Source organism: Lissotriton helveticus, chromosome 4_1 (assembly GCF_964261635.1).
Source record: "Lissotriton helveticus chromosome 4_1, aLisHel1.1, whole genome shotgun sequence".
Classification (NCBI taxonomy): Eukaryota; Metazoa; Chordata; class Amphibia; order Caudata; family Salamandridae; genus Lissotriton; species Lissotriton helveticus.
The window spans coordinates 64,401,098-64,426,844 of record NC_136063.1 but is presented as its reverse complement, the minus strand read 5'-3'; the positions used below and the strand labels follow the sequence as shown (position 1 = coordinate 64,426,844).

At 47.7% G+C, this 25,747-nt stretch overlaps 1 protein-coding gene across 2 annotated transcripts in view; it reads left to right on the top strand.

Annotated features, from left to right (window-relative positions):
- The first annotated feature begins 84 nt into the window (after nt 1-84).
- Nucleotides 85-25,747, top strand: part of MAPK15 (mitogen-activated protein kinase 15) — a 184,849-nt gene continuing 159,186 nt past the window's right edge. Inside the window, exons 1-5 of one of the 2 annotated variants that reach the window (XM_078686411.1) lie at nt 85-219; nt 13,370-13,650; nt 19,516-19,614; nt 24,095-24,124; nt 25,339-25,429. In XM_078686411.1, the coding sequence (XP_078542537.1) occupies nt 13,582-13,650; nt 19,516-19,614; nt 24,095-24,124; nt 25,339-25,429 (289 nt within the window). In that variant the 5' untranslated portion in view covers nt 85-219; nt 13,370-13,581. Of the gene's footprint in view, nt 220-13,369; nt 13,651-19,515; nt 19,615-24,094; nt 24,125-25,292; nt 25,430-25,747 lie in introns of both variants that reach the window. The other variant, XM_078686413.1, reaches the window with a different exon arrangement.

The following is a 25,747-nucleotide window of genomic DNA, read 5'->3' as shown; positions in this document are numbered from 1 at the left end:
TTATGAAACGCGGGGCTTCCGTAGTCCGTCTTCTCTGTTTATGGCAGGAGATGAGGCGGACACGTTACTCAACGTTCCTGCTCACGTTCATCGTGCCGGAGCGCGCATGCGCACTGTAGCCCTTCTGGTCTCCTAGCAACAGGGATCAACAGTTCCTAGCTGCGGCTTCCGTTAGTATCCCGGCAGGCAGCGCGGCACCGAGGAGGACCGGCCCGGGAGGTGAGATAACGGGAGGGAGGTGACTGGACGGGGCCGGGGAGGGCGGCACGGGAGGGCACGGCTGCGTGATCACCCGCTCCTCCCAGCCTGGGGTATCACTGCCCCGCCCCCTGTGGGGCATTATTAATGCCCCTGCAGAGGCATTACTGCCCCACCCCCCCCTCACCCGGGTCACTCTGCTGCCCCAGGTGCACTGTGACTGCCCCTGCAGAAGCATTACTGCCCCGGCCTGTTTCTCGTCCCTCGGGGTCACTCTGCTGCCCCAGGTGCACTGTGACTGCCCCTGCAGAGGCATTACTGCCCCGGCCTGTCTCTCGTCTGTGCCCCTCTCCCCCCCCCCCCCCCCCCCCCCCCCCGTCACTTTGCTGCCCCTGGAGCGGTGGTACTGCCCGGCCAACCCTGGGGCACTCTTACTGCCCCTAGAGAGGCAGCGGAGCCCCGTTCACCCTCGGGCACCACAACTGCCCTGAAGAGGTAATTGTCCCGCCATGTCTGGGGCACCAGTACTGCCCCATGGAGAGGTAATACTGCCCACCCTCAGGGGAAGTTTTAATGTTCCCCTTGGTGCCGCTGGCTCTAGTGCCCCATCGCGGCTCTGACTGTCCTGCCCCTCCCCTCCCGGGCATTATTGGACGTATCCTGCCCTCTGCCGGGTATTACTACCCGCCTTTCGCAGGATTATCACTGGTCCGGCGGATGCTGCCAGAGTGTCACAGTATTCTCGGCATCACTGGGCCCATGAAGTTCCCTGACCCCCACTGGGATACACCCGTCTTGTGCCCTCCGTGCCCAGCATCCCTGCCTTCCCTTGGCTGTATTCCTGTGGCAGGTATGTTCCTGCCCCTGCTGTGATATGGAGTATTACTGCCCTATACTGCCCCTACACCTTCTCTATCTCTCTCTCACTCTCCTTCCCTGGGTTGGGATGTTCCTGCTTAAGGTGTGGTATGGAGGATAACTGCCCCGACTCCTGCTCTAATACCCGCGCTCTGTCCTACTATAGTGTTAGGTGTGCCCCTCCGTCCACATTGGAGTATTTCTCCTCTGCTTACTGGAGGATTCCTACTTTCTAGTTGGGACATTGATGCTCCCTTTCAGGTCCACACTCAATTCAATTCTATTCAAGATTTGGAACTCCAAGGAGGTCCACGTGCATAGCATTATAGATAACAAAACATAACAAGGCGCACTCCACATGCCATCATAACATTTACCACAGCTACATGTAAACAATTCGACTACAAATGGAGTTTAAAGTTTGCGGCATAAGGGATGAGATAACAAACAATATCCTAATAAGGGCATAAACATCAGATAGTTACCCGTTCTTATGTTATATAAAAGCCAAAATTCCATTTCGAATAAAAAACTATTACAATTAATTATCAGGCGAGAAAGGAAACACACTCCAATACACCATATACCCTTTCTGTCCACTGCTAAGCTCAATGCAGGACTCTAAATATCCCTGATGGGGCATGTCCTCTGCCGACCTTTGCCATCTTTAGCCCCCACCCTCCAATGTTATGATATCCCTCCCCACGCCCCTCCCACTATTGTATCATTGCCTTGTCGTTTTAGACATGTTTTATTTTCATCAGACTCCTATCTGTTGACTAGAACTATAGTAAATAAAAAATACATTAACAGATGTCACAAAAGTATTAAGTGTGACGGTTTTGTTCAGATGCAGGGCACTTTCGTAGAGCTTCTCAAAAGTGTTGTCTGGGACTAGCACACTGACAATAGTGATGGAGTTCGGCGTGAGATATCTAGGGGGAAGGCAAACCGCAAAATAAGGAGGAAAACCAAAGCTGTAGCCGAGCCAGCATCCTATCTGTATGTCAAGTCCGCAACTAACCTCGTGAAAAAATATGAAATAATATTTAGAAATTCCAAAAGTTTGGGTTTTTTCTGCATTTGGTTGGTAGCTTGCATTACTTTTCTACCTTGAGTGAAATGAAAGTGCCTGATGAGATCACAGTTGTAAAAATACCCAAAGTGATATTGTCCAAAAGGGAGAGAGGATCGGATGGGATGGTGCCCTCCCTGGTGCCAAGGACTGATGATCGATGTTTTACGCCCCCGTGGCTAATTTCCGCACCAGCCCCTGCCACCGTGACTCTGGTGGCTGCGAGACTATAATGCATTTGTGTCGCTCTGCTCCAAGCCAGTGAAATCTTCGAAGCAGGTTCTCCGCCCCACACGATATAAGATAATGTAGAGAGGCCCTGGATCTGTCCCGAGGAGCGACTCAAAATGTATTTCTTCCGGTTGCATCTTCAATTCTGGCTGCGCGGATATTAACAACATACGCTTGTACCGCTTTATCAGAACAATGCCATTTGCTGTTGATAATTCTATAATTGAACTGGCTATTTTTATATAAACACATTTTATCAGTTGGCATGGCTTATTAGCTGAAACGAGTGCATATGAAATTAAAATAAATGGAAAAGCATCCAAGAATGTAGCCTGTGGACTTTGTGTCTGCATGTCTTCTTGTCGTCAGAGTCCTCTGAGGAAAAACCGAAACTGATGCGGGTTGCAATGAAATGTCACTGGCATCCGAAGAGCGACACCGGTCAGGACTGTCTGCAGCTGATGTGCAGGAAACCTACAGTAGGAACGGCGAGGGAGGCGTTTTGGGGGGTTTTCTCCCTCAGTTTTGGAGTGTAGGGGAACGCAGGGGACAATATCGGCCCAGATTTCGAAATGGGAAGTGAGTATTACAGTGACAGAGAGCGCATGTCTCTCTGAGGACGCGCTGAACATGTCTACATCTCTTTGAAGTGACATAACCTGAAGGCTGGCCCAGCTCTGTGGGGGCTCCGGAACCGCTTTGTTTTTTTATATATGACGAGTTGAGCCTCTCCTAAATCATTCTGTTGGTCAAGCCAGGGGGACCCTGCTGAGTAAAGGAAGACAGGAGCTGCTGTTGTACCCAAATATCACCCAACGTCCGCGGTGATTAAGGAGTCACATTGACTGGGAGCCAATCAGAGAGTGAACTTTAAAGCCCTATGCCTATTGCACAAGGCTCTATATATGGAGGCGGGGCTGTGGACACTCAAACTTTGTTCTCCGTATACCAGCCCCAACGCTCTCTAAGGTCAGCCAACACAGGATTGGTCTGTGTCCCTAGAACAAAAAGAGTTAGATGGGGAGGAACGGGTTTCTCCTACCAAGCATCCATCTTATGGAACTCCCTCCCTGTGACAATTCGGTTAGAATCCAATAGGGCCGTTTTTAGGAAAATGATAAAGACCTGGCTTTTCTCAAGGCCTTAAGTTCTGTTGTTGTCTGCATCATATTCACCCAGCGCCAAGACGCCTCGGCATAAGAGCGCTTTATAAGTCCCTCAGCCAGTCAGTCAGTTGCATGTTAATATTACTGCTGGCTAGGGCGACTTGAGAACAAGAATGATTTTAGCAGAGGCTCAACACCTCAACCACTCCAATAAGACAATAAGCACAAGCCAAGAGGCCTCTGAGCCTCACATAGTTTCCACCTTAGGTAAGAGCTCCTCAAGGAGACACATGTAAAGGGCATCATGATTTCAGACAGGGAAGTTCTGTCACCTTGTTTATTCTTCAGTGTCTGTGGAGACATTCCAAACAGAAAAGCACACAGTTCAATCTTCTGACTATGTGCATGTGTATATATATATATATATAAGTATATAGTGTCCGTTTGTTTTCAGGTGCAATAACTGTATGTGTTGTTGAACTCTATATACTACCACTAATTGAATAACAATATCTCCACACTCCTGTACAGGGTACTCCGTACAATAATTGTAAAGACCTTTGAGAATAATCTGTATCGTGCTTCGTAGATTGCGATAACTAGGACTGACCCTGCCTCTCTAATCCTCGTCCCAGTCATAGCACCATGAGGGAACTGCCTCCCATGAGAGAAAGAAACACAGCAGGATTCAAAGTAAGCCCCACCCATCTACCTGGGTGCCATAGAATTGGTAGCTTACCAAGGATACTCCTGTTGTTTCTTTCTGTCCAGCATGTGGACAAAGGACCTTTGAGGGAGGTGTTGGCTTGTTTGTGGGGCTTCAGGCCTTTTTTCCCTCCATCGCATGATTTCTGTTGGAGTCCCACTGCGCAGGGCAGCAATGGTAGGTCCTGATTCTCCTGGGCACCTTTTGTGCCCGAGGGGCTGGTGGGCAGCTTGCAGCCAGGCTGGTAAGTGTTATCTCATCTGCTGGTGGTGTCTGCAGGGAGAAGAGAGTGTATTACAGGTTTCGGCTTTGGCAGACTGACCCACGCCCGAGTGGTGCTGCAGGGTGTACTGCTAGTGATGCAGACTTTTGCTGGAGCTCTCCTCCAGCTGTGAGGACCACAGTGCGCTACTGACACCCCAGGTAACAAACCCAGGTGTTCAGCAGCCAGCGTGGCACTCCAGCACCAGATTCATTAGGGGCGCGTGAGTGATGCAATCAAGTGCGCACGTGAGTGCCCACCCCTTTAAAATCTGCTCTTGGAACGTGAATGTTCTTAGCAGTAAGGTAGGGGAGGACAGCCACCTGAGTTTCTTCAGAGAATCTGGGCTCCTGCTGCTGCAAGAAACCTGGACGCAGACGCCCACACCAATCATGGACTTCCAAGAATATCACGCTGCGGCAACAAAATAATCGAAATCTGGTACGGCGAAAGGGGGGCTCTTGCTCTATGTTGCCACCAATATTTTGTGGGTCCATGGGCTTGTGGACCTGGGTTTATCGTGGCTACAATGCGTCAAACTCTCTGGGGTGCTATATCCATAGCAGTATTCTACATTATAAATCCTGAATCTATATATTCATCCAGCTCATAAGAACAGACTTGCAAAGATTAAGACCCCAACATCTCTTCAATCCATGTTTCCCGAAGCCCAGATAATGCTGTGTGGTGATTTTAGCATGAACTTGCTGCAAGGCCCAGATGTCAATCTTTCTACCCAAATCCCAGAAACAATTTGCAATCAGGCCAGATTAGATCAACTTGGCAAGACGTGCATTATTGTACTTGAAGCCCTGGGTCTTAACATGGACACAGGCCGTGCCCTCAGGACCAGCTAGCAGCATTCACCAGACTGACAGACATGAAAAATTCCACCCTAGACTACACTCTGGCAGATTCTGATTTTTTTAGCGGGAATCACAACTTCTCCCAAAAAGCTTAACTAGAGAGTGAATATTCCGCCCAAACATTCATTCTAGAGATCACCCCACCATGAGCTCCAGAAGTGAAAGGTTTCTCCTCATCTCCACAGTCGTTCAATATGAGGCGTCTCATATGGAAAGAAAATGATGGCGAGCATCATGGATTTTATTATTCTCCATCTTGAATCGGAACCTCCAGCAATGCCTGGGAGGACTTCATGAAGGTTCTTACAACAAAATTCCCAATTAAATCTCCCAGTATAATAATCTGAGGTCTAATTGGGGGTGAATAGTTCACGTCACAACTACGGCATATGAAAAGGCAACTCAAAAGGGAGGTCAGACGCATTCTCCTATCATACTGCCAACTTAGCAAGGAAACTAAACCCCACATTGTTAAAATGAAACCAGCTTACAAAAAAGCTATCTCGTCTCTCAAATCCAACTTTACGATGGGCCTCTGGATCAAATTGCTCCACGCAAGTAAACAACAAAATTCAAACTCTTTCTAGATCGAAATCAACAAATTAGTAAACGGCCATCACTGGCATCACCATGCCGGCACTACGGTGTCCACCTGGTCAACACACATAGTTGCACCTTACAATCAGGCCGACTTATGCCAGCCTCCAAAAATGCAAGTAGATGCTCATTGGCCTTTTCATCAAAGTCCTCAATCAATAGAGGCACCTTGCCTCATGCTGACCCATACATAGGTTGCACACACCCTGGAAAGGCTTAGGTCCGAGGGGGCACCAGGGCCCAACAGCCTTCCAAATGTGCTATTCAACACGGACCCCTCTCTTTAGGTTACTCACTTAACACAGCTATTCAATCTTGAACTGTCAACAAACTCCATCCCAAATTCTTGGCGAGGCAGCATATTACAGCCATTTTAAAAATGAGGCGAGCATTAAAATCCTGCAATTTATAGAATAATGCCATTAATCGATGTACACGGTACAAAAGGGGGTGGTGATGGACGGAGCATCAGAACCAATCAAACACTCACACCCAGTCAAAAGATCTGGGTTTGATCCATCACCGTTCTTTAGCCCGCTCTGCCACCCCAGTTCAGACATGGCTATATGAAAATCAGTCTGACCCTGTGCCTCATGGGAACAGTCCAGCCCGAACTGCCAAGCCATGCCTTCCCTGGACCGGAAACAAGCTTCCGAGGACCGGTTTCTGGCATTCCAGCCGTCTTCAGCCCGGCTTGCTTGAATCCAGTGGCAAAGTGAGCAAGGGACTCACGTCTGAGCATACCCTGCCACACTTATGGCGGCCAAAAGCGGTACAAAAGGGGGTGGTGATGGACGGAGCATAAAGAACCAATCAAACACTCACACCCAGTCAAAAGATCTGGGTTTGATCCATCACCGTTCTTTAGCCCACTCTGCCACCCCAGTTCAGACATGGCTATATGCAAATCAGTCTGACCCTGTGCCTCATGGGAACAGTCCAGCCCGAACTGCCAAGCCATGCCTTCCCTGGACCGGAAACAAGCTTCCGAGGACCGGTTTCTGGCAATCCAGCTGTCTTCAGCCCGGCTTGCTTGAATCCAGTGGCAAAGTGAGCAAGGAACTCACGTCTGAGCATACCCTGCCACACTTATGGCGGCCAAAAGCGGTACAAAAGGGGGTGGTGATGGACGTAGCATCAGAACCAATCAAACACTCACACCCAGTCAAAAGATCTGGGCTTGATCCATCACCGTTCTTTAGCCCACTCTGCCACCCCAGTTCAGACATGGCTATATGCAAATCAGTCTGACCTTGTGCCTCATGGGAACAGTCCAGCCCGAACTGCCAAGCCATGCCTTCCCTGGACCGGAAACAAGCTTCCGAGGACCGGTTTCTGGCATTCCAGCTGTCTTCAACCCGGCTTGCTTGAATCCAGTGGCAAAGTGAGCAAGGGACTCCCGTCTGAGCATACCCTGCCACACTTATGGCGGCCAAAAGCGGTACAAAAGGGGGTGGTGATGGACGGAGCATCAGAACCAATCAAACACTCACACCCAGTCAAAAGATCTGGGTTTGATCCATCACCGTTCTTTAGCCCACTCTGCCACCCCAGTTCAGACATGGCTATATGCAAATCAGTCTGACCCTGTGCCTCATGGGAACAGTCCAGCCCGAACTGCCAAGCCATGCCTTCCCTGGACCGGAAACAAGCTTCCGAGGACCGGTTTCTGGCATTCCAGCCGTCTTCAGCCCGGCTTGCTTGAATCCAGTGGCAAAGTGAGCAAGGGACTCACGTCTGAGCATACCCTGCCACACTTATGGCGGCCAAAAGCGGTACAAAAGGGGGTGGTGATGGACGGAGCATCAGAACCAATCAAACACTCACACCCAGTTAAAAGATCTGGGTTTGATCCACCCCCGTTCTTTAGCCCACTCTGCCACCCCAGTTCAGACATGGCTATATGCAAATCAGTCTGACCCTGTGCCTCATGGGAACAGTCCAGCCCGAACTGCCAAGCCATGCCTTCCCTGGACCGGAAACAAGCTTCCGAGGACCGGTTTCTGGCATTCCAGCCGTCTTCAGCCCGGCTTGCTTGAATCCAGTGGCAAAGTGAGCAAGGGACTCACGTCTGAGCATACCCTGCCACACTTATGGCGGCCAAAAGCGGTACAAAAGGGGGTGGTGATGGACGGAGCATCAGAACCAATGGGCTGAAGACGGCTGGAATGCCAGAAACCGGTCCTCGGAAGCTTGTTTCCGGTCCAGGGAAGGCATGGCTTGAGGCACAGGGTCAGACTGATTTGCATATAGCCATGTCTGAACTGGGGTGGCAGAGTGGGCTAAAGAACGGTGATGGATCAAACCCAGATCTTTTGACTGGGTGTGAGTGTTTGATTGGTTCAGATGCTCCGTCCATCACCATCCCCTTTTGTACCGCTTTTGGCCGCCATAAGTGTGGCAGGGTATGCTCAGACGTGAGTCCCTTGCTCACCAGTTCATCCAGTTCATTTCTCCAGTCAGGTCAAGCAGGAGCTGGGCTGGTGGCTGGTTGTAGAAAATCTACAGAAGAGGATGCGCATGCATCTGTGTCGACCAGTGATCCCCACAACAGACGCCAACTGGATAGGGTGGGGAGCACCCTATTGCTGCATTCTTATCAACAAAAGTGGTTGAGGTTGAAACAGGGAGGTTGTCGAATTGGAGGTATTGTCAGCTTTTTACAGAACTCTCTTGAGATTCAGGAGCTTAATCTCCCAAAAGGACGAGAACATGGTGTCCACTACTTATATCAACCTTCATGGCACGACCAGGTCGATGACTATGAATCGGGTCACAGCAGCTATTGGTCTATTCTACTTTTATCAAACATTACAGACTGAATAATGGCATTGAAGGGAACACAAACTTTGGTATTCGGGCTCTGTATTTGGCACTAGGCTAATCAGGACTGCTATGTGTAGGGGAGTAGGGTCTGCTTCCTATGGTCACCCCCACTTTTTGCTCTGATACTCAGTTCTTTTTTTACTCTAGTGTGGCTGTGGGCCTGCTAATCAGACCCACAGCCCAGCTGTTCTCTCTCTAAATTGATACCATGTACTTTAGGTACATACCTGATTGGATATTGGGTCACCTTATGAGCCCCTGTATAGTGTACCTTAGGTACCCAGGGCATAGGTGCACCCAAGGCCTACCAGGGGCTGCAGCATGTATTATGCCACCCCTGACTGGCCCTCCACATTGACACAACTGGCTGATCGCTCAGCTGGGGCAAGGTCGTTAATCACCCCTTGCTTAGGTGTAGTATCCCTATACCTACCATTACATATAGACACATATATACCTGTAAGTCACTCCTATGGCAGGCCTTAACAATCCTGAAGGCAGAGTGCTTGGTATTATGTGAGGTGGTGCTCTAGCATGAGCTGAGCCTATCTGCAGCTTTCGGAACCATGTCCTTCTAGCTGTTCTATGATATAGCCATACCATATACTCTTAAGTGCATTATAATCATCGCGGTTATTGCTAACTTTGGTTTGGCTTTATCGAAACATGTCGTGTAAGGTGTCATACGCTTTGGAATACTACTCCCCCCCCCCCCATCCTCCCCCCTGCCAGTCCTGGCGGTGGGGGTAGCATTCCACCCTTCTAGAGGGAGAAGACATGTACTTTTAGCTTTGCCCGGTTGAAGTAAATCAAATCCTCCGCATCACAAAATGGATGCTGCTGCCACAGACACGAGTCTGACCTCCTGCAGCTGGGAGCCCTTCCAGTGAGGGAGCCCTGGACAATAGATTTCCTGCCTTGGGAGGTGCGAGCACCTCCCCAGACAGGCCTTAGTGTATTGGGGCAGGGTGGGTTGAATGAAACGAGACACTACCTGGGGCACACAAGGTGTCCCATGCATAACCTGGTTCAAACCAGTTGCTAGGGCACTCCAGCCCCAGCTCTGGCGCGAAACTGGACAAAGAGAAAGGGGTGTAACCACCCCCTTCCCTGGTTCCACCCATAGGAGGGCCCTAGTATATAATCCAGCCCCTCAAATCAGTATATAGGTAGGAGCTGAGTCTAGAGACTTTAGATTACCCTTGAAGAAACTCTGTTGCTGTACTCTTGGACCTTTGACATTCTACACGATAGAAGACTGAAGAAATCTCCCTTGTGGTCAAGGAGTGACCACCCTGTGCAAACAGGCACGTGGGACCGGACGCCCTGGCCATCTTGCTCTTTGTTAACCACTTGGATGCTAAGGCCTTTTCCATCCTTGCCATGTAATTTCCATTGAAATGAATGGCATTTCCATGACGAGCTGAGCTCGTCATGAGCGGCGAAGGGGTTAACAGCGCAGCTCCTGAGGCCTCCTTGAAGTTGCGCATTGAGGATTGAGAAACCCCAGACCCGAGCACCATCTGCACCGAAGATCAGCCCTCCACACTCCACGAGTTCTGCGTGGGGCCCTTCTGCATTTTCCTGCTTGACGCGTCTTCCCGGTTGCTAGCCCGTTGGCTAGTGAGCCCTTTGAAGACGAAATCCTGAAACTCCTTCGCTTGTCTGGGTGCTCCAGTCTTGATCCAGCTTCCCTGAAAAGGAGAAGCGCCACAGACCTTGCTGGTCTGTCCTGAAGCGAATCTTCACTTCCTGCATGGGTTGCGGTTGCCAAGGCTTGTTGGGTCCAATCCGGATACCGACGCCGCAGACATCCAGATCCTTCGTGGGACAGCTCAAGTCCGGCTCCTGGTTGTCGTCGACGCCTCCTGGACCACGTGGCTGCGGAGACAAACTTCACCTTCACCTGAAGCACCCGACATCGACTGGTTCCTTCCTGGTTCCATCGTGGTCACTGGCTAGTGACCCAGACTCTGTCCCCTCTGCTTGGATTCTGGATAAGCCACCAATTATATGTCACCCAGGTGGATGGGTTACTTCGAACTTTCCTTTGGTTTTTTTTCTGTCTTGGGAGCTGGTTCCCTCATGAGGTAAAGACTGTAAGAAGTTGAGTAGGACTAAGAGTAATGAAGCTTACCAGTAAGTAATCCGGGCATTCTGTACATTTTGGGGAGTACTCAGTTCATACAATTGTTTATTTGCACAACTTTACAATTGTGGATGAAAACAAAACGTTTTTGGGAGTTTCACACAAAAAAGAGCCAGCCAGCATGTGTTTCACCCCTTGAATGAATGACATGCAGTGTCTCCCTGAAGAGTACAGGGAGATTTGAATGCCTGTGAGGCAGAGATAAAGTCGGCTCTCTTTTACTGCGATCAGGGAGCTATCAGAACGTAAAACGTTGGAAGTCATGAAAGGAAGTCGGCTGCACATCCCTGTACTGCAGACAGAGTGCTTTCTATATATATATATACCGCCTCCGCGGGTTGTCCCACACATGGTAAGCCGCACACCAGACCGTGTTGCCAGCAAGAGTGCTTCCCGTTAGCATTCCACTACTGCTCTGTGTGGACCAATCTGCTCACCTGATTCCATCACCGCAATGGGTGCTGGTTGGGGAGCCAGCTGAGGCTGTAGGAGTCGTGGCTCCCAGCAAAGTGTGCATTGTGTGGTGCCCCAGTTGGGTATCGGGACACCATCTTAGGAAAAATATTGCCAGTTCCCACCGGTACCAGTATAGTTGCTGGTTTGGGAGCTGGCTGGGACTGTGGGAGCCTTGGGGCTCCCGTGCAGCACCTAATGTTGAAAAAAGGTGCGAGTACCCCGTGTGGGCTCTGGGGGACCCACAAAAGTTTAAACATTTTAAGAAAATGAATAATAAATGAGATCCTTGCAAGGAGCGCCTCATAATTCCCTGCAAGGGCTTTTTAATTCTTTTTTTGGAGGGTGGTGGTGTCCCTAAAAGGGACAGGGGCAACACCAAGCTTTTTTTTCTTTCTTTTGATGTTTTGCAGGGAGGGCAGCCCCCCCCCAACATGAAAAACACAATAATTCTCCTAGATCATTACATTCATGATCCATGGAGAACTCTTTTTTTAAAGCTCGCCAAGCTGGAGCTCCTTGTCCTTCAGCTGGAGTGCAGGGCGCTCTTGTACCTATTGCTATAGTTGCTCGTGTGGCCTAATAAAAGTTAAAAGTATGACTCAAAGACATGTTGATATTTTTTTTAATAAGGGTTTGTTAAAAAAATGACAATCACTTTTGTTAAACATTGTGTGCACTGTGTATGACCCTCCATATTACATCTCTCATGCAGTGGCTGCAGATACAGAATGTGGGTTAATAAAAATTCACTTATCTCTCCACGGCTGCCATCTTCCTCCGTCGTCTATACTCGCTTCTCTTCCCGGAAGCACACAGGTTGTCCTAAGCCAATCACGACAGTGCTGTCACCATGACAGCAGTGTTGCGATTGGTGTGAGCGCTGTGGTTCGATGCTCAGATGGGGGCTGCAAGCCTATGCATCATCTCCACCCAGGGTGTGCATTACAGCCAGGTGGAGGACATGCAAAGTGCGCATGACTCTTTGGCTGTCCCAAGACGGCCGGCCAACCCATTCTCGCACCTAACTGCCCCTCCTTCCCCTCTGGGCTGTTACAACAGCCAGGCCCTGTCCTGCCCCAAAGGGGGCTTCAGCACAAAAAAATAAAATGATTATAACATTGTGTTATCATTTTATTTTTCCTTTTTTACACCGCTGAAAAGCAGTGGGGCAATGATCATCCGCGAAAGCGGAGAAGCCTTCGCTGCCCTCATGACCTGTTCTCTGACATCATTGATGCAATCACTGCAACATCTTAATTGATATAATTGATAACACTGCATCGCGGGGCGCAAGTTTTAGTTACTTGAGGGCACAAGTTATAGTTAGTTGAGATAACTTTAACTGTTGAATTTCAGTGTTTTTTCAAATGTAAAACGATATTTTTCAGCTGATATTTTCGTCAAACTAAAATGTCCCTTTAACCTTTGGTTTTTTTCCAGTGGAAAGAATAATATAATATGCTTAGAAAATATTTTTGAATTAATTTGGTCTATTTATATATGTTTGACATGATCACTGAGCACAATTGAGAGTACTGCCTAGAAGGGGAATTTGTGCCATGCATTTGTATAGGATATGCTCAGAGTGCTGAAATAGCTCAAAATGAAAGACCTATACCATATTCTGTACATATTGGGGATGGAAGGAAGCCGGGCAAGGATGGTGGGTTAAGAGAATAGTAAGTCTGAATGGGGCTGTACTGAATACAGACTGGACAGGAGTCCTTCAGGTGGCAGAAGGAACTTGGGTGAGAGATGTTTTTTGAATTTGTTCCTGAATTGTTTTCAAAAAGCCCGACTTGAGGGAGAGATCAGTCTTAGTGTGGATGCATGGATGCAAAAGACCTGCGTCTCGTCTCTGGAGGTCACGCTGAGACTTGTGATTGGTGTACAACGAGTAGTTTGGAAGCCGCTAGAGATGTGGATATTGGCAGCAAGGCAGTCTTTTTTTGTTATTTATTTTTCGTTAATTGCTTAGCAGACTGTGCAGAACTCCTTGCAACTAGCTGTGCTTCTTTAATGATTGTTTCATCTCCTAGCTCTGCGATGCAGACTTGATCCAGTCACCGGCCCCCAGGGGGAGATGATAGAAGCTGTGTGAAGACTCAAAAGGACTTGCAGACATTGGCAATGACCAACCTCTAAAGAAGTGCAAGTTCGGTGCGATGTCAGAGTGCTGAGAACCCACCCAGACAGCAGGAGCTGCTTTTGAGACTCGTGTTTACGCTCAGTGCATTGTGCGACCCTCAGAATGAGTGTCCCGGAGGTGGAAGAGCATATCTCCCAGAAGTACGAGATCAAGAAGCGGCTGGGAAAGGGGGTGAGTACAGCTGGGTTCCAATATTCATCTACATACCTATAGATCGCAAGGCTTTTTCACTCTCCCCAATGCTTCATACCTCGGAGGGCCACACATTGTCACTTATTTGTAATAAGGCTTCTCTGCTTTCCACCATATGCCATATCCCACCCTCGGCACACGCTGTCATTATGCCTACCACAGCTATCCTGGCACTTCACAGCACGATACCAAGGCATCAGTTCGCATTGCCACATCTGTTCACCAAAGCTACGCTTGCACTTTAATATACTGCATCCAGACATTACCACACATTGCCACATCTGTTCACCAAAGCTATGCTTGCACTTCAATGTACTGCATCCAGACATTACCACACATTGCCACTCGTGCTCACCAAGGCTGTCTAGGCACCTCACTGCATGCCATAATTAAGCACCGCTGCACATTGTTATTTCTGTTCTATGAGCCTTGTATACCCTCTGGAGTACCCCCATCCAAATATCACCGCTCATCGGTGCTTCTATTCACTGAGGCTTCTGTGCACTTCACAATACCCCACATCCAAACATCACCGCTCATCGATACTTCTATCCACTGTGGCTTCTGTGCACTTAACAATACCCCAACCAAATACCACCGCTCATTGGTGCTTCTATTCCCTGACACTTCTACGCATTGCATAATACCCCACATCCAAACATCACCGCTCATTGGTGCTTCTATTCCCTGAGGCTTCTGTGCACTTCACGATACTCCACATCCAAACATCACGCTCATCGATACTTCTATTCACTGTGGCTTCTGTGCACTTCACGATACCCCACATCCAAACATCACCGCTCATCAATACTTCTATCCACTGTGGCTTCTGTGCACTTAACAATACCCCAACCAAATATAACCGCTCATTGGTGCTTCTATTCCCTGACACTTCTACGCATTGCATAATACCCCACATCCAAACATCACCGCTCATTGGTGCTTCTATTCCCTGAGGCTTCTGTGCACTTCACGATACTCCACATCCAAACATCACGCTCATCGATACTTCTATCCACTGTGGCTTCTGTGCACTTAACAATACCCCAACCAAATATCACCGCTCATTCGTGCTTCTATTCACTCTGGCTTCTGTGCACTTTACAATATCCCACATCCAAATATCACCGCTCATTGGTGCTTCTATTCCCTGAGACTTCTATGCATGGCATAATACCCCACATCCACATATCACCGCTCATCGATACTTCTATTCACTGAGGCTTCTGTGCACTCCACGATACCCCACATCCAAACATCACCGCTCATCGATACTTCGATTCCCTGAGGCTTCTGTGCACTTCACGATACCCCACATCCAAACATCACCGCTCATCGATATTTCTATTCACGGTGGCTTCTTTGCACTTAACAATACCCCAACCAAATATAACCGCTCATTGGTGCTTCTATTCCCTGAGACTTCTACGCATTGCATAATACCCCACATCCACATATCACCGCTCATCGATACTTCTATTCCCTGAGGGTTCTGTGCACTTCACGATACCCCACATCCAAACATCACCGCTCATCGATACTTCGATTCACGGTGGCTTCTATGCACTTCACAATACCCTCATCCAAACATCACCGCTCATTGATACTTCTATTCACTGAGGATTTTATGCACTTCACGATACTCTGCATCCAGACATCACCGCTCAGCGATACTTCTATTCACTCTGGCATCCAAGCACTCCACGATACCCCACATCCAAACATCACCGCTCATCAATACTTCTATTCCCTGAGGCTTCTATGCACTCCACGATACCCCACATCCAAACATCACCGCTCATCGATACTTCTATTCCCTGAGGCTTCTGTGCACTTCACGATACCCCACATCCAAACATCACCGCTCATCGATACTTCTATTCACGGTGGCTTCTATGCACTTCACAATACCCCGCTACCAGATCTCACCGCTCATCGATACTTCTATTCACTGAGGATTTTATGCACTTCACGATACTCTGCATCCAGACATCACCGCTCAGCGATACTTCTATTCACTCTGGCATCTAAGCACTCCATGATACCCTGCATCCAGACATCACCGCTCAGCGATACTTCTATTCACTCTGGCATCCAAGCACTCCACGATACCCCACATCCAAACATCACCGCTCATCAATACTTCTATTCCCTGAGGCTTCTATGCACTCCACGATACCCCACATCCAAACATTACTGCTCATCGACACTTCTATTCACTAAAGCTTCTATGCACTTCACAATACCCCGCTACCAGACATCACCGCTCATCGATACTTCTATTCGCTGAGATTTCTGTGCATTGCATAATACCCCACATCTATACATAACTGCTCATTGATACTTCTATTCACTGAGGCTTCTATGCACTTCACAATACCCCGCTTCCAGACATCACCGCTCATCAATACTTCTATTCCCTGAGATTTCTATGCATTGCATAATACCCCACATCCAAACATCACTGCTCATTGATACTTCTATTCAGTAATGCTGCTCCACACTTTACAATTTGCCATATGGTATGCAAAGATCATTGCACATTGTCACCTCTGTGCACTGAGGCTGTCTCGGCCTCACAATACACCAAATGCAAGCCTCACTGTACTCATGGTGTTCCTGTGATGCAGACTGCGGTGATGTGTATATGTATGTGTTATAAAATTGCTTCACTGCCTAGTACTGTTGCAATAACCTGTTCTGACCCTTCCTCCCAAATAACACCCATCTCTGTAATCTGAATAAAACTCTCCCACATATGTGATAATATTGTGTACATAGCTTTGTGTGTATGAAGTGCCTCTTTTACAATAAACATCCACTGTTCCTTGAAGCTAGGTATCAATATAAATAAGTGACTAAATAAACCACTAATTTATGCTACTTCATTAACGTAATACTGTTATCATATAGCGCAGGGTTCACCATCCACATGGCCTCTTGCTCCAGTTAGGTGTTTTGGTATGTACAATTTACTTGATGGGGGTGGCATATCCAATTGGATGGGACTGACTATCGGGTGAGAGGGTCAGACCTTTCTTCCAGAAAGTGACATCTTAGCTGCTGGTCGAGGGCTTATACTTGATCACCTGCATGCTGTAAGCACCCTGCTCCGTGGCCTCTCAGACTCCACAGTGACACCCACTGTGGGCATCCTACAAGCCTCTGCCCAGCTAAGCCTGACCATAAAGAAATTTGATCACATCGCTCCCATACTAGTGGAACTCCGTTGGTTCCCCTTCCTGACCAGCACCATCTTTAGTCCAGCGGCATCATCTACAAAGCGATCAATGGCTCTCATGCACATTGCTTTCCTGGAACAGAACTGGTTGCTGTAGTGGTGCATGCTCAAGAAGATCAGAGAACTGTCAGACTGACATATGAGCTTTGTGGTGGTTTTCACTGTCAACGAATTATTCAGTATATAAATCTTAAATGCGGAATACAGCATCCGTAAACTGAATCAGTCAAAAATACGTCACTAAACCGTTTGCCATGGTGCAGCCAAACCAGGCCGTCTTTCTCTTCCAGGATGACAACCTGGGAAAGTAGAACTTTGCTAGCCCTCTGTGGACAAGTGGCATGAATGTTTTGAAGTACAGCTTGAGTTGGGAAGCTGTGGGCTCGAGTCCTCAAGGGGGTTTACTTTTTAGTCTCTTCGAGGTGTGGTTAGGCCTTGTGTGCCTTTCTTTTAAATGCAGATGGAGCCTTGACTACTTTTGATCTGGTGTTGGGTTCAGTGAGGTGGTGGTATGCACTGAAGTGTGTGTTGTTGTGTGTGTATGCATGTCTGGACCATCACACGTGTGCCCTGTTCCCATTTTCCTGTTACAGTGAATAAAGTGCTTAGTCATTTACAATGTGTTAGCCACAAAAGCTGCTATTTAGTGCTGACCTTCTAATCTCAGTATTCTGATATTTTGTAAGCCATGTATTTCCTGCAGTCTTTTGCTTTGAGGCTAACATATAGAATCCCTAGTTTAAGTCTGGGTGTTTTAACCACTGCCTTCCCATGACATTCTCCTTTGGGGTCAAAGGAAGGAAGTAGAAGTAATCTGGGGTCCCCACTCAGCTTCCGAATATATTACACATCAAAAAGGAGTGGAGCTTTGAGGCCTTGAGGGATCTAAATAAGAAATAAGTATGGGACCCTCAACAGCCATTTTCTTCTTTTTGCTATGTCTTTTGTCACTGGCATAATCCTGGTTGGCAGCATCATCATTAGGTCTTTGTTTGCCTCAACCAGGTGGTGATCCAGAGGAACTAGTTGGGATCTCTTTTTCGAAAAATGTGAGTTAAAATTAGATATTTATCAAAGACTCAAATTTATTAAAAAAAATTATCACTGTATGGTTAAAAACTATGGTGAACGTGGAAAATAGGACCTGCAATTGGTCCTTTACATCACTATCAATAAGGTTAAAAGAATGGTATGTAAACATGTATACCCTTCTTTTACCCTCATTGATCCCTCGAGGCCTCAAAGCTCCACTCCTTTTTGATTCTCCTCTGGGGCTTAGGAAGCCAGGTCGTTGTATCCAACCCAGTGCAATCTTGTATCAGATAATTGTATTATGCTGGAAGCACTGTAGGTTTCATAACAAACATTCCAAGCACAGGCAAGATCAACAGATGACGCTCTGTTGAGTTCGATCCCGGATCACTGCCGTGTCTCAGACGATCCTGCATTAATAGTAACAACTCTGAACTTTGTGCAGCTATGCTAGACCTCTTGCTCTCTCTGAACTTTGTGCAGCTATGCTAGACCTCTTGCTCCAACTCATTACATTGCAGTCCATTCAATATATTTTTGTTTTACCAATCTGTTTCTGCTACTGGACACACCTCAAGATTTCCGGAGCAGTAAATAACACACATTTACATTAAGCATATAGGGGCCGATTCCAATCTCGGTCGGTAGGGCACCGAATCGGGTTTTGCATTAGCGGATCCGATTCGGAGGTTGAATTTCCGTCCGAGTCATACACGGTTCCGGACCTCGAAGTACGATGCGAACAAGCGCGAAATCTCCCTCCGAATCGTTTCCGAGCCGCTCCGTACGACTCTGTCACAAGCAAACCGTGGCCCGCAATGGAGACGTTTCACGACCGAGCTAATAAGATGCTCGATTGGGACAGCCGGATCAAGTCGGAGTGTCTGGCTCGCAATAGCTCCCGGAGTTGGACTTTGGGGGTCCGCGTCGGACCCCCTGCTACCCGCAGGTTTATGACTTGGACACAGGGGTCTCCCAACACAGGCATGTATGGTGCGGATGGCACCGACGCGTACCCACTGTAGGAGGCGCACTTGTCTGCGACGTACCCATTCAGTCAATGGGAGCCCATGTACGCGTCGTAAGAACGGCTCCCATTGACTTTTATGGGAGTCCGACCGAACGGAGTCCGACAGCATACGGCCGCATCGTACTCCCTCGGTCGGACTGCAGGAGTCCGGATCGGTCGGAAAACACCCCGGATCAGGCTCGGTCGGAGTGCTTTTGACCCAGATCGGAATCGGCCCCATTGTCTTGTGTTATCAAGGACTATATGGTGGGTCTCTCCATCATTGCACGAGGCCCAGTGAAATCTGAAGGTTATACGCAGAGGTTGGCACAAGAGTTTGACTACCAAAGTCGAGGAGCCAAGACACGAGATTGAATCTTCCATCCAATATTGTAAATGCCCCCTAGTGTCTGGGCTGTACCATTTTAGTCCTAGATATTGCCCCACCACTAACACACCTGCACATGCTCCCAAGTGACACCTGTGAGACAACATGAAGTTGAATTTATTTGTAATTGCTTCGTCATCCACTAATAAATGTTTGGTTTTGCAATGCTTATAGGCCTATGGCATTGTTTGGAAGGCAATTGACAGGAGGACTGGAGAAATTGTAGCCGTTAAGAAGATATTTGACGCTTTCAGGAACCGGACTGATGCGCAGGTGAGGATAAATATACTGTTTGTGGACGGATACGATTGTTGTTGTAGGAGAGATGAATGCACAAACAGAATATATGAGTGCATGCACATACATGTCTGCATTTGTGTGGTCATGCTACGTGCATCTGGGAGATTGGAGAAGATTGTGATATACTAGGTTCTGCAAATGCAAATGATGGTGGTGGGTAGAATGTATGTACAATATGATTTTCTAGCATGTAATACATTTTTAGAACTTTAGAGATATCAGTGCTGTGTCATATAATTTCTTTGTAAACATATCATTGGCATGACATTACACACGCATATCCTAATTGTCTATCCGAACTTTGGGATTGTACTCGTACAATAATTTCAGGAATCTGGACCTATAACAAATGTATTCAATGATAATTCAAAACATTTAGCATTTTAATTCTACCCTACTTCTTATATTGGTGTGTCACCATTAATACATTCTCCAGTCCTTCCTGCTCTGCCCTTTAATGCCTTCCTCTCCCCATTGACTCTTAGTGATGCAAAGCTTCCGAACTCTTCAGCCGTGCCCACATCGTGGAGATCAAATCCCAGAGCTCAGTATTCCCTCGTCTCCCCATTGACTCTCAGTGATGCAAAGCTTTGGAGCTCTTCAGCTGTGCCCACATCGTGGAGATCAGATCCCAGTATTGCCTCGTCTCCCCATTGACTCTCAGTGATGCAAAGCCTAGGAGGTCTTCAACCGAGCTCACATCGCGAATGAGATCCTAGGCTTCAGTGTGCCTTCCTCTCTCCATTGACTCTCAGTTATGCAAAGCCTAGGAGGTCTCAACTGAGCCCACATCGCGTACATGAGATCCAAGACTTCAGAAAGCTTTCCTCTCCCCACTGACTCTCAGTTATGCAAACCCTAAGAGGTCTCAACCAAGCCAACATTGCGAATGAGATCCTAGGCTTCAGTATGTGTTCCTCTCTCCATTGATTCTCAGTGATGCAAAGCCTATGAGCTCTCAACCAAGCTCACTTCTCAGGTATGAGATCCTAGGCTTCAGTGTGCCTTCCTCTCCCCATTGACTCTGATGCAAAGCCTAGGAGGTCTCAACCGAGCCCACATTGCGAATGAGATCCTAGGCTGCAGTGTGCCTTCCTCTCTCCATTGACTCTCAGTTATTGCAAAGCCTAGGAGGCCTCAACCGAGCCCACATTGCGAATGAGATCCTAGACTTCAGTATGCTTTCCTCTCTCCATTGACTCTCAGTGATGCAAAGCCTAGGAGGTCTCAACTGAGCCCACATTGCGAATGAGATCCTAGGCTGCAGTGTGCCTTCCTCTCTCCATTGATTCTCAGTGATGCAAAGCCTATGAGCTCTCAACCAAGCTCACTTCTCAGGTACGAGATCCTAGGCTTCAGTGTGCCTTCCTCTCCCCATGGACTCTGTGATGCAAAGCCTAGGAGGTCTCAACCGAGCTCACTTCGTGGATATGAGATCGTAGACTTCAGTCTTCCTTCCTCTCCCCATTGATTCTCAGTGATGCAAAGCCTATGAGCTCTCAACCATGCTCACTTCTCAGGTATGAGATCCTAGATTTCAGTCTTCCTTCCTCTCCCCATTGACTCTGTGATGCAAAGCCTAGGAGGTCTCAACCGAGCCCAATTTGTGGGTATGAGAGCTCAGACCCCAGTATGCCTTTGGTCCGGTGATGCTGCGTGGGCGTCCTCTGTACCATGAAGGCCTCTATGGATGACCCTGTGATCTTTGCTGCAGGTATCTCACTGGCTGCTGCTTCTCTTCTCCAGTCCATACAGATCTCTCACTTTGCAACCCTTAAACAGAGGTAGATATTTAAGTCGGTCATCAGCACAGGAAGAGATTGGCGATCTTGTCAAGCCCGCTTTGACAAAAGCAGCCTTCCATAAGCTCTTCTCTCAAGATGGGAGTGCTCTGTAGTCAGCCCAGCTCTCATTTGCTGCAGTATGGAAATATCTCCAACTGGGTGCTTATTAGCACTCTCTAAGTCAAGAGCACAGGAGGCCTGTGACCAATGTTCCCTCTAATTTTTTTCCTCTGTGTGCGGCAGTGGAGTGTCTCTGTGCGCTGCAACCATGGCTATGTGCGCCAGGAACTAAACCGCGTTTGTCTGTGGCGCCAAATGGCACTCAAAACATTTACTTTAAAAAGTGAAAAGATGGTGCATTTTCACACATACAGCGCCACAATATGGGTCTTAATGGCAGTTTGCAAATTTATTGTATTGCCTGTATTTTCATTGTTGAGTCTGTGACTGCTGTTGTCTGTCTTCCCCGCTGCCTGTACGAGGTCCGTGCCCCTTTTTCTTCCCTCTGTTCCCCTCGCTGTCCCCGTGCTCTCTCTGCCCGGTCTTTCCTTCTGTACCCCTCGCTGCCCGTGTCTCTGCCCAGTTTTCCCTTCTGTTCCCCTCACTGCCCCTGTGCCTTTCTGCCCATTCTGCCTTCTGTTCTTAGCTGCCCCTATATTTCTGTTTTCTGTATTTTGCCTCTTTGCCATTAGTTTTTTGTGCCCGTCTGCCCTCTGTGCCACGAGTTCTTTTGTGCCCCTTTTGCCTTCTGTTCCACTAGTGTTTCCCGCCTTTCTGCCCTCTGTTCCACTCGTTTTGTGCCTTTCTGCCCTCTGTTCCACTAGTGTTTCCTCGTTTTTTGTGCCTTTCTGCCCTCTGTTCCACTCATTTTTTGTGCCTTTAGGCCTCTGTTCCACTTCGTTTCCCCCTCGTTTTTTGTGCCCTTCTGCCCCACTCGTTTTTTGTGCCTTTGTGCCCTCTTGCCTTCTGTTCCGCTCGTTTCCCCAGCCGCTGTGGCCTTTTGTTTAAGTATTGGTGTTAATCAGAGCCCCTTCACGGGCTCCGATTAACAGCAATACTTAAACAAAAGGCCACAGTCTGCCTCGCGCTTTACTAACAAAAGCGTAGAGACAGTTTCCAAACACAGCGTGTGCTAAAGTACGCGCTGTGTTTGGAAACTGACTACGCTTTTGTTAGTAAAGCGCAGGGCAGACTGTGGCCTTTTGTTTAAGTATTGCTGTTAATCGGAGCCCGTGAAGGGGCTCTGATTAACAGCAATACTTAAACAAAAGGCCACAGTCTGCCCCGCGCTCCCACATAGCCGCAAGCGCCACAATCCCACTAGCCCCCCGCCTCCTCACCTGCACTCCTCATGCCCGCTCTGCCGCCACCGCATGAATCGCGCCGCTTGCTTCTTTAAATCGGCTGGCGGCATGGCTCTCTCTAGCGACGCCCTGTGTACGCGCTCCACGCGGGGTGGTGCGTGCTGATGTCAGGGGAGGTGTGCGCACGCGCGCCCTAGAGGGAACGGTGCCCGTGACTAATATTCCCTACTGGACATCAGATCCTTCTCATGACTTAACACCACAAAGAAGCTTGGTTCACAGTTCTTTGGTTCTATCCCTTTTGAACACACAAGCTGTTCATCCACATAGAGAGATTATGGCCCTTTCCTTTTCACGTCACGCTCAGCATCCCCCAGTGCACCGCCCAGTATCCAGTAAGCTTCTTGCTCTAGGTTGTAGCAGTGGGTACTCTGCTCGCAAACCAGCATATTATCATTACATGATATGACGGTGACATTTGAGCTCAGTTACAAAATGTCATCAGCCAACAGTACCCAGTAGGTAAAAATCTATCTCTGGTTCACTGAAGCCTAGACCTCTAGCTTCTGCTTACAGCTAGACCTGCTAAAATAGAGCACATGCTGCTTCACAGCGATGCCTGAGACCCAGTGCCCAGTTTTGGTTCCTTGTGATGGGTTTGGTGGCTTCTCTCCCTCTCCTCCAGAGCATCATATCCATGGACTTCTATACTGCTCTATGACATGCCTTCAAAGGGCATGTGGGCAGCAGTCATAGCTGGTACCCACTTTAGCTCTGATTATGAGTGGCCAAGAGCAGTATCACAGGGTAGTAAGAGTTACCGCTTTGGGCCATTTTAATGCTTCTAGGGTTTCTGGGTCTTGACTTCTTGGGCCCGCAAACTCCTCATCTGCTGAATCTGGGCCCACAACACCAGACTCAAACTTTGGACTGGACCTGTAAGGTTTGTATGCAGCTGCTCTGCCTGGTCCCAGCCGGTGACCTCAGCGGACTAATGCATCTATTGTAGAAGTCTGTATAACCTGTATATATCAGATTCCACACATGGTGGGTCCATTACGCCTTTCATCCTTCTGAGGTTGGTAAAATGAGTACCTTTAAGTTGGATAATAATCAGCAGTTTTAATCAGCTCCTTAAGCTAATGCAAATGGTAGAGTGGCTACACGTGTATTGATTTTAAGAATATGAATTCTTCTAAGGCACCAAGATATGTTCTGTGCTTGAGAGAACTGTTAAGCATTCATGGTGCACAGCCCATTTTCCTTGGAGTGGAATCACTTTGCCTCCACTCTCTGTTTCTTTTGAATCATGTTTGCTTTAGGTTAATGTTGCATTTATTTATGTTTTTTTTGTTTTGTTTCTAGAGAACATTCCGTGAAATCATGTTTCTGCAGGTAAGTTGCCTTCATCTTGCCACGTTTGTGTTTTACTTTGGTGCATGTACCATTTGCACTCTCCCACACATGTCTCTCTGTTTTTCCTATGGTAGCCCTGTAGATTGTCCCGCTTAATCCTGAACTTCTCCGTGACTTTGTTCAGCTTCCATCTGTCTCATGTCATCAGTTAGACCTGGACATTTCCACTCTTCCCCTCACTCGTCATGGGCTCTTTACATAGCTATGGTGTCCTGCCATCCTGTCCCCTTGTTACATCTGCTGTGTGATCACCTCCTCTCTTGAGAGCACTGTTCTGGCTTCTCCTGGTTCTCTCTTGCCATTGAGGATCTTTCCGCACTGCAGTTTTCTGTTAAAAATGTAACCCTATATAGTCCACTTTACTCAGTGATTTGGGGTCTTAACTAGTAAATCTGCACTATTTATCCTCAGACATTCTGCTGGAATGTTCGTGGCAAACAGCATGGCTTGTGGTAGTTGCACACAACTTTTACCCATGGAAGTGTGCACCTGGCTTTAGATGTGCTTAGGATCAGAATAGGGCCAATTGCACGTTTGCCTGATGTGACGTTTGCTTTGGAAGAGAGATGTACCAGATTGTCATGTCTGTGTCCCTCTCCGTGATCCCACAATCACAGTTTGAGATGACTGCGCCTTTCACTGATTGCACTATTTTACTGTGGCTCCTGCTGTCAATTGGTACACATGTCTCACCTGCTAATACGTCATCCAGAGCGAAAACATGGGAGTGACGAAAAGAAGTACAGTAATAGAAATTGTAGGCAATATGGATTACTCTAACATAATGTTAGACAAAAACAAAGGCTGCAAACATTTGGAGAGTGAAGCGAGTTTAACAAAAGATATATTTTATTCATTTTCCATTGCTACTGATTAACAACATCACAAGTCCTTTCCTAGTCACAGTCATATCCAATTCCATTGAACGGTATCGCCAATGAATATGATTGTCCAGCCTAAACATTTAGCTTGAGTAAAGCGAGTTGTAACATTTTCTTCTGCTGACATACGTCATGTAGTTGAAAAGTAACGCTTCTTGTAGTCACTCCCTATTTTTTGTTACTGCTTCATCTTAATCACTGGTTTACTATTGTCTTCAGCTAACTTAAATGCAGTGCTGAGATGAGGCTTTCTGTTTCGTCTGAAGGTGTGTCAAAAGAGGGGTAACCACCCATGGATTTGTTTCCCCCCAGGAATTTGGCGAGCATCAAAACATCATCAAATTGCTGAATGTCATCCGAGCACAGAATGATAAGGACATCTATCTGGTCTTTGAGTACATGGGTGAGGCTCGCCTTTCTTCCTGGGGTTCACCGTAGTGGGGTTTTAGAAGGGACACACACGTAAGAGTGAATGAACACTGGTCAGATGCGTCCGTGCTCGATTGCCAGAACTAGCCATGAAATAGACACATAACTGCTAATAGCTGGTGATGCCTTTTCACAAATTTATGTTTTTTTAAACTTCTTTTCCACTTGAAGCAAGCTGTATAAAGCACATTAATTCAGGATATGTAATTAAAGCCCTGATGTAAGGTCAGATGGTAGCTACATTTTGCTACATTGATTGGAAGGTACACATTGTGGGGGTGTAAAGCATGTG